Raw genomic sequence first — 9905 nt, forward strand, 5'->3', positions numbered from 1 at the left:
GACGGTTGCTGTGGAAAATGGCGGATCACCGGGGAAACGGGCTTCATGGGCGACGAAAAGGGGTTAGGTTTAAGGGAATTGACGCGAAGGAGGGGAGAGTTATGCTTATAAGACGACCCCAAGTAGTCATCGGAGAAAATTAGGGAACGTGAAGTTGAAGGTGAGAAAGAGGGGATTGTTGTAGTTGAAGAAGAGATGGAAGAAGGGGAAGGAGGATAAGGAGAGATTTTGTTATTAAGAGAGAGAGGAGGAGGTGCTGCTGATGTTAATGGAGGCGGTTGAGGAATGACAGCGAGCTTGTGTCGGACAAGGTTGTTGAGATCAAAACGAGGTTGTCGTTTGATGGTCTTGGGTTTGCATTTGCTAATGCAACATCCCATTTTGATTTGTGGGTTGTCTTCAAATTGCACCAAAATGGGAAGGATGAATGTTTGAACATATAAAGGGAAAGTTGTTGGAGAAGTGGAAGCTTTATTTTGTTTAATGTTCTTTCCTCTCTCTTCTCTTTTTTCTTTTACTTGTCGCCAAGTTTTTTGAATTTGGTTCCCTCTCAAATGAAAGCTTTGGTTGATCATTAGGGAGGAGAAATGGAACTTAAATTTGAATTTGTTGCTTGTAATAGTCCATAATCCAAGTTCATCGTTACTTGATATTGTTCGTTTTGGTTCATTACGTATCATCATCAGCCTACGGTTTTAAAATGCGTCTACTATGGAAAGGGTCTAACCCTACTTCGACTAGTGTCTTGCACTGTCCGATGAATAACTCTGATACCATTTGAAACAACTCAAACCCACCGCTAGTAGACATTGTCTATTTTGGCCCATATTATTGTTAGCCTCACAATTTTAAAATGTAGTACAAGGGTGAAGTTTTTACACTTTTGTAAAGAATGTTTCGTTCTCTTTTCTAATTGATGTTGGATTTCACCATCTACTTCCTTGGGAGCCCAATGTCCTTGCTGGTACATTGCTCGGTGTCTAACTCTAATACCATTTGTAACAACCCAAGTCCACCGTTAGTAGATAATGTCCACTTTGGCCCGTTACATATCGCCGTCAGCCTCACAACTTAAAACACATCTACTATGAAAATGGTCTCTAACCTTATTCCAACCAATGCCTCGTACCGTTCGATAGTTAACTCTAATACCATTTGTAACAGCTCAACCCACCGCTAGTAGAAATTGTTCACTTTGACCGATTACGTAGTGTCATCAATTTTACGATTTTAAAATGCATATACTAAAGAAAGAGTTTCACACTTTTATAAGGAATACTTTATTTATCTTCCCAACTGATCACGACATTTATCTTAACCATATTTACAAGCTTTATTTTGTTCTACTGAAAACTGCTGGACAAAATTAAGACACGAGATCTAAATTAAGAAAGGAAAAAGTGACTACTTCAAGTGCACTAAATAAAAGCATTTCTGATAAGATCATCTACCATGTTCGACATGTGGCAATTCCAGCTTTATGCTATCATCCACAGCGCCCATACTTCCACTCTCAACAAATGGGCTCGACTCTTGTGCGGCGGATAACCTAACATTGGCCCATGAATGCTCACCCTTCGTTGCTCGCAGCGCCTCCAACTCCATAGCCACTTCCTTCATGTCCGGCCTCTCGTCCCCTTTGATTCTCACACACTCTTTCGCTAGCTTAGCCACTTCTTTTATTTGCTCAAAGTTGGCCTCACTCACCATTCCCTTATCCACCACTTCTTCAAAACGGTCTTCTTTCATTGCACAAAGGACATACATGGCTAGATTTCGATCTTCTTCCGGCCCATCAAACCTCACCGCTTTCTTCCCCGTTATAAGCTCCAGAAGCACAATTCCAAAGCTATACACATCACTCTTCTCAGTTAACTCGCTCGTCAATAAGTACTCAGGGTCTAAGTACCCGAGAGTCCCTTGCACGAGCGTAGTTAGCTGAGTTTGATCCATAGGAACCAACTTGGAAGCACCAAAATCAGACACCTTTGCAGTGTAATTATCGTCTAAAAGTACGTTGGTGGTCTTGATATCTCTATGGATGATGGGAATAGAAGCCGAAGAATGCAAATACGAAATGACACCGGCTGTTTCCGAAGCGATTCTCAAGCGAGCTTCCCAAGAAAGAGGGACGCGTTTGGTAGTGTCATGGATGTGATCGAAGAGGGTGCCGTTGGTGACGAACTCGTACACCAACAATGGGACTTGGGTCTCTAAACAGCACCCTAAGAGCTTGACCACGTTTCGATGGTTGATTTGGGAAAGAACAACGACTTCATTGATGAATTGGGATGTTTGGGATTCGTCCATGAATTTTGATTTCTTGATTGCAACGGTGAGTCCATCGTCCAAGACACCTTTGTAAACGGTACCGTAGCCACCTTTGCCAGCAATGGTGTCTTTGGCGTAGTTGTTGGTGGCCTTCTCCAACTCTTCTTGGCTGAAGATTCTTACGATGTCTTTAGGTGAATTGCATTGAGAAAGCTGTCGTTGAAGCACAAAGCCTCCGTTTTTGTGGAAAAAACGCTGTTTTTGTTTGATGAACTTCAACTTTTTATAGCATAAGTATATGGTTGTGATGGCAATTAGTAGAACTACGAGGCCTAACCCAATTCCTGCATTTTAATTGTATTGTTGTTTAGTATATTATAGGGAAAAACATGGGTGAAGAACATATAAAAACTCACCAATGATGATAGGAATGGAAGAGGTGGAATTTTTGGTGCAACCTTCTCCGCCTTTTCTTCCATCTCCATGGAAGTTCTTAGGACAACGACAGGTATAGTTTCCTTCAGTGTTAATACACTTGGCCTTGTGCATACAGTCATTCAGCCATCCATACTTGCATTCATTCACATCTAAAAAGGGTTCCAAATTGAGCAGTTAGGTTACAAATCCTAATAAAACTTATTTTAAAATCATTAACGGCTAAATGTATAACAGTCTAAGCCTATCACTAATAGATATTGTCCGTTTTAGTCCGTTACATATGACTGTCAGCCTCACGGTTTTAAAATACATCTACTAGGAAGAGGTTTCCACGCCCTTGTAAGGAATGATTTGTTTTATTCTTCAACTGATATGGGATCTCACAATCCACACTCTTACAAGAAATGTTTCGTTCCCCTTGTGGATCTCACAATTCACCCTCTTGGGGGCCAGCGTCCTCGCTCGCTGGCACACCGTCTAACCATTTGTAACAGCCTAAGCCCACCTCTAGCAAATATTGTCCATTTTGACCTGTTATGTATTGTCGTCAGTCTCACGGTTTTAAAACGTGTCTACTAGGGAGAGGTTTCCACAACCTTACAAGAAATGATTCGTTCTCCTCTCCAACCGACGTGGGATCTCATAATCTACCTCCTTGGAGGCCAACGTCCTTGTTCGCACACTATCTGGTGTCTGGCCCTGATACCATTTGTAACAGCCAAAACCCACCAATATTGTCCGTTTTGGCCCGTTACGTATCGCCGTCAGTCTCACGGTTTTAAAATGCGTTTGCTAGGGAGAGGTTTCCACACCCTTATAAGGAATGCTTCATTCCCCTTTCCAACCGATGTGAGGTCTCGCTAGCACACCGTCCGGTGTCTAGCTCTGATACAATTTGTAACAGCCCATGCCCAAACCCACCGTTAACAGATATTATCCGTTTTAGCCCGTTACGTATTACCGTCAGCCTCACAGTTTTAAAACGGGTTAACTAGAGAGAGATTTCCACACCCTTACCAGGAATGCTTATTTCTTCTCTCCAACCAATTTAAGATCTCACATAACTCGAAAGATAAATAAGGCGTTATCTTGGCATCCGTGACGGAGATATGGATTCCCCTCGTAACCATCCAAGCATTGGCAACCATATTGAGTTCCATTAAAGATACTAATCCTTGCGGTGTTTGATCCACATTCAAACTTTAATTCGTTTCTAATGCCCCAACTAAGCACAACCACAACTTTCTCGTCTTCAAACTTATCAATATAACTTGACAAAAACCGGAACCTCTCAGCTTCAATTATAAAAGCATACCCACAGGGACTCAATTTCGGTATTTCAGTGTAATTCAACAACTCACCCACCGCCAATCTCAAATTGGTTAACCCTTTTGGAATCTCCAACTGACAGCACCCACTCCCAGAACACGACCCATCAGCTACACTACTTTTCTTTGTACACATCGAAATACACCCACTTTCAAAGTCACCCCCTAAGTAATCCCCCAAGATTAACCCAACATGATTGCACCCAATGGTAATGAACTTATTTTTGGAACGAGAAAGTGGGTACATGTCCGGCACAGAAAGATACGAATCGTTCATATCTAAATAACTACCTCCGTCGCTATAACAATTTCGCACTATCGGCTGCAACACGTGAAGCTCACCGTTGGTAAATATATTCATAACACTAATATTGGTATGCATTAGAAACGCCTTTGGAGGTCCGTTGCGATCGGTTTTGTCGCAAGCGATCGAGAAATTTTGATTGAGATAGCACCCTTCTTTGATGCCGAATGGATATGGAATGTGCACGTCGCCACACCGTTCTTCACACCCGGGTAAGGCTTGAGATGCTGCCACGGCCAAGGGTGTTGATAATATGGCTATGTTCATCATCACCAAGAATGCCATGATGGGTTTCATCTTCATCACCATGAGAGGACAAATGGGTGTTGTTGGTGTGTATAAATTGTAAAGATGTGAAAGAGTTCATTGCAGAAAGTGGGTGTGTGGGCATTCCACTAAGCATGTGGTGAAGCGTGTAATGCATGGAAAAGGGTGTCGTAAAAAGTAAGTAATAGACAGTACTTAATGGCTACAAATGGTGTGCAAGTAACCATATTGAGATTAACAAAGAGTTGAGTGTTATGAAATTTGAGAAAATGATGTTTTTCATTGTTTGAATCTTTTAATGTGTTTTGTGGGAGGTCTGTATGTGTTCTTTTTCTTTCTTGAGGGTATAATGGAATTGAGACTATATTAATCATATTGATTTAGTTGGGTAAATTCCCATTTTTGAATTTTTCTTTGGTATTTTTGGCTTGTATTTGAAGTTTTCACTGAGTATGGTTGAGAATTATTGTGAGGAGTAGTTCTATATGAATTAATTAAGAGAAAGATCATGAATTTATACGTAAATAACATCATCATCTCTCTTAGTACGAGATATTTTGAAAATCGTTCTAAGCTTCATCACGATGATCGCCAAATTTTAAGAACAAAAGACAAAGCAATGTTTTTTTTTTCTTTTGTGGGTCCTATTTGATGAGGACATTAAAGTCAATTTAGGTGTGCTACTTTAAAAATGTTTTTTTTTTAAATAATTTGAGGCACGATATGAATCACATAGCTTTGGTTTCCACAGAAAGAAAAAAAGTTTGAGGCATGATAATGAGTAAGAAACTATATTGGATGAAGGGTATAGATTAGAGATATGTTTACGGTTTTTCTATCTTACGATATCTATTTGTGTGAAAAATTGTTGATCACATTATGACGAAATGACCCGAAGGAAAGTCTTGTAGGGGTGTAGAGGAAGTTATGATATCTATTTTCTATCTTTCGAAAGCTCCTCCACCTTAATCGGTAGCCTGCCAACACTTGAAAAAGAAAGAGGAAAGGAGAGAGTATAAAATTACTCAGTAAGCAACCTACTTGTAGGCTATCATCGCATCCTTAACCTGGTAAGTATCACGTGCTTTACTTTGGGCTCTAGGAAGTTCGGGCCTAGGTTCCAATAGTATATGAGCAATTGGGTACCCCAACGTTCCAAGCGGGTCTTTGAACTGAAGTGTACCCCTAGGGTTTTGTACCAGTTTTTCAATCTTTCTTTTCTACAACTTCGGTTGCTTGCCTTGCTTATGTAGTGAATGATCAATGTCCTAAGTTGAGGCGCGACCTCATAAGTTGCGAGACAGTATGACTGGATCTGAATCTGAATAAAAAGTGGAACATCATCCATGGGGGTTAGTTGATGAACTCTCCCACGAGACCATAAAGTCGCTATAGTTTGGGGGAAGCGATTCTCCATGTGTCGGTCAGCTACTAGGTCAACCTACGTGGTCCCCCGCTCCCCCGCTCAAGGATGGGTTTACAGCACAAGGGTCATGTTCAAGAGACCCCTGGTCATTTCCACTGGGTTGGGCACATGTCCCGCTACCCTAACCGGCGACGCCTAGCTCCACGGTATAGAAATCGGAGTAGAGTCTCAAAAGTATGGTACCAGAGCGAAAAATGTAGTGGAAAACCTGGTGACACTTTTCACATTGTTATAGCCTGATGAGCTACTTTGGTCATTTTTTTGTCATTGTAGAGACCTACGAGGTTCTTAGGGGCTTTTAGGTAGTTTAAATCTCATCTCTCGTTTCCAGGACATTCGAGGTTAGCTCCTCGGGCCAAACCATTCTCTGAGTGCACATAGGTCTAAACCTCTGATCGCTCACGATCCTGGGGTGCAAGGTCTGCTGGAAACGTATTGATCTGGGTCAACATGTAAACTGCACTAGCTGTAGTGCTCTAATCTCAGCTATGCTCCCTCGTGCACGCTTTGCTAGGGAGATTTTCTTATCGATCACCTAAGCAGGTAAACCATAATTTAAACTTTGCCTAGGTGATATTTGGGAGTTGAAGAGGTCTATTGGGTCTTAGGGTGGTTAGGTGGCGTAACGCGCTTCTAACTCTAGGCTGTTCTTTTTTAACTCCTCGAGTCTTTCTTGGTCTGGGAGCACTAGAGTCTAAACTCTCTGACCGCCGTTCACGACCCTAAAGTGCTCAGTCTAATAAATGTTTCATGACCTAGGTCATCGTCTAGCTAACCTAACTCTCACATCCTAGCTTTGTGTAGATAAACACGCTCTATAGGGAGAACACACAATCAAACATCTAAAGCTAACACATACTATATCATGCACACATCAAGCAAACAAGTTCAACGGGGAGATAACATCCATGAGTCACTCGTTGCACTGACTCTGGGCTGTTCTTTTTTAACTCCTCGAGTCTTTCTTGGTCTGGGAGCACTAGAGTCTAAACCCTCTGACCGCCGTTCACGACCCTAAAGTGCTCAGTCTAATAAATGTTTCATGACCTAGGTCATCGTCTAGCTAACCTAACTCTCACATCCTAGCTTTGTATAGATAAACACACTCTATAGGGAGAACACACAATCAAACATCTAAAGCTAACACATACTATATCATGCACACATCAAGCAAACAAGTTCAACGGGGAGATAACATCCATCAGTCACTCGTTGCACGGATCACAATAGCTCATCCTCCTTTCTAACACAGCTAAAAGCATATAAAACATCATTTTAACACACCTAGGCCCACTGCTAGCAGATATTATTCTCTTTGGACTTTCTCTTTCAGACTTCCCCTCAAAGCTTTAAAACTCGTCACTAGGGAAAGGTTTCCACACCTTTATAAAGGGTGTTTCGTTCTCCTCCCAAACCAATGTGGGATATCACAGTAACAACCCAAGCCCACTGCTAGCAGATATTGTCCACTTAGGCCTGTTACAATCACCGTCAGCCTCAAAATTTTAAAACTCATCTACTATGAAAAGACTCTAACCCTTCTCCAACCAGTGCCTCACGCCATCCAATGACTAGCTCTAATACCATTTGTAGCAGCATAACTCACCATTAGTAGATATTGTCCGTTTTAACCCATTACATATCGTCATTAACATCACAATTTTAAAACGCGTTTACGAGAGAGTGGTTTTCACACTATTATAAAAGGAATACTTTAAGATTTTCACACTATTACAAAAGGAATACTTTCACTCCTCTTTCCAACCAAACACACATGATATTTACAGCTTTATTTTGTTCTACTGAAAATTGCTGAACAAGATTAAGACACGAGTTCTAAATTAAGAAAGGAAAAAGTGACTACTTCAACTGCATTAAATAAAAACATTTATGATAAGATCATCTACCATGTTCGACATGTGGCAATTCCAGCTTTATGCTATCATCCACAGCGCCCATACTTCCACCCTCAACAAATGGGCTCGACTCTTGTGCGGCGGATAACCTAACATTGGCCCATGAATGCTCACCCTTCGTTGCTCGCAGCGCCTCCAACTCCATAGCCACTTCCTTCATGCTCGGCCTCTCCTCCCCTTTGATTCTTACACACTCTCTTGCTAGCTTAGCCGCTTCCTTTATTTGCTCCATGTTTGCCTCACTCACCATTCCCTTCTCCACCACTTCTTCAAAACGGTCTTCTTTTATTGCACAAAGGACATACATGGCTAGGTTTCGATCTTCTTCCGGCCCATCAAACCTCACCGCTTTCTTTCCCGTTATAAGTTCCAGAAGCACAATTCCAAAGCTATACACATCACTCTTCTCAGTTAACTCGCTCGTCAATAAATACTCAGGGTCTAAGTACCCAAGAGTCCCTTGCACGAGCGTGGTTAGCTGAGTGTGATCCTTAGGAACCAACTTGGAAGCACCAAAATCAGAAACCTTTGCAGTGTAATTATCGTCTAAAAGTACGTTGGTGGTCTTGATATCTCTATGGATGATGGGAATAGAAGCTGAAGAATGCAAATACGAAATGACACCAGCTGTTTCCGAAGCGATTCTCAACCGAGCTTCCCAAGAAAGAGGGACGTGTTTGGTAGTGTCATGGATATGATCGAAGAGGGTGCCGTTGGTGACGAACTCGTACACCAACAATGGGACTTGGGTCTCTAAACAGCACCCTAAGAGCTTGACCACGTTTCGATGGTTGATTTGGGAAAGAACAACGACTTCATTGATGAATTGGGATGTTTGGGATTCGTCCATGAATTTTGATTTCTTGATTGCAACGGTGAGTCCATCGTCCAAGACACCTTTGTAAACGGTACCGTAGCCACCTTTGCCAGCAATGGTGTCTTTGGCGTAGTTGTTGGTGGCCTTCTCCAACTCTTCTTGGCTGAAGATTCTTACGATGTCTTTAGGTGAATTGCATTGAGAAAGCTGTCGTTGAAGCACAAAGCCTCCGTTTTTGTGGAAAAAGCGCTGTTTTTGTTTGATGAACTTCAACTTTTTGTAGCATAAGTATATGGTTGTGGTGGCAATTAGTAGAACTGCGAGGCCTAACCCAATTCCTGCATTTTATTTGTATTGTTGTTTAGTATATTATAGTGAAAAACATGGGTGAAGAACAACATGGATGAAGAACATATAAAAACTCACCAATGATGATAGGAATGGAAGAGGTGGAATTTTTGGTGCAACCTTTTCCGCCTTTTCTTCCATCTCCATGGAAGTTCTTGGGACAATGACAGGTATAGTTTCCTTCGGTGTTAGAACACTTGTTCTTGTGCTCACAGTCATTCAGCCATGGATACGTGCATTCATCCACATCTAAAAAGGGTTCAAATAATCCTAATAAAACTTATTTTAAAATCATCCATAAATTGCCTAACCAGATATTGTCTGTTTTGGCTCATTACGACGAGTTTGCTACGGAGAGGTTTCCACAACCTTATAGGGAATGTTTTGTTCCCCTCTACAACCGATGTGGGATCTCGTAATCCACTTGCTTAGAGGCTAGCTTTTTTATTGGCATTCCGTTTGGTGTTTAGCTTTGATACTATATGTAACAGCCCAAGCCTATTGATATTGTCGGTTTTGACCCATTAGACGTATCGCCGTTAGTCTCACGGTTTTAAAACGTGTGTGCTGGAGAGAGGTTTCTACAACCTTATAAGAAATGTTTTGTTCCACTCTCCAACCGATGTGGAATCTCACAATCCACCCCCTTGGGGGCCAGCGTCCTCGCTGGTACACTGTCTGATGTCTAATGCTAATACAATTTGTAACCGCCCAAGTCCACTGATATTGTCCGTTTTGGTCCGTTACGTATAGCTGTCAGCCTAATGGTTTTAACAAGCGTTTGCTAGGG

General features: G+C 41.7%; 1 protein-coding gene across 1 annotated transcript in view; it reads right to left on the reverse strand.

Annotated features, from left to right (window-relative positions):
* Positions 1-1300: 1300 nt before the first annotated feature.
* The window catches only part of LOC111460588, an 11658-nt gene continuing 3053 nt past the window's right edge, over positions 1301-9905 (reverse strand). The window contains exons 4-8 of the mRNA XM_023103781.1: positions 9194-9394; positions 7942-9105; positions 3798-4694; positions 2688-2858; positions 1301-2615 (exon numbers count right to left, since the gene is read on the reverse strand). Of these exons, the coding sequence (XP_022959549.1) occupies positions 1444-2615; positions 2688-2858; positions 3798-4694; positions 7942-9105; positions 9194-9394 (3605 nt within the window). The 3' untranslated portion in view covers positions 1301-1443. The remainder of the gene's footprint in view (positions 2616-2687; positions 2859-3797; positions 4695-7941; positions 9106-9193; positions 9395-9905) is intronic.

Source organism: Cucurbita moschata, unplaced genomic scaffold (assembly GCF_002738365.1).
Source record: "Cucurbita moschata cultivar Rifu unplaced genomic scaffold, Cmos_1.0 Cmo_Scf00002, whole genome shotgun sequence".
NCBI classification, from domain to species: Eukaryota; Viridiplantae; Streptophyta; class Magnoliopsida; order Cucurbitales; family Cucurbitaceae; genus Cucurbita; species Cucurbita moschata.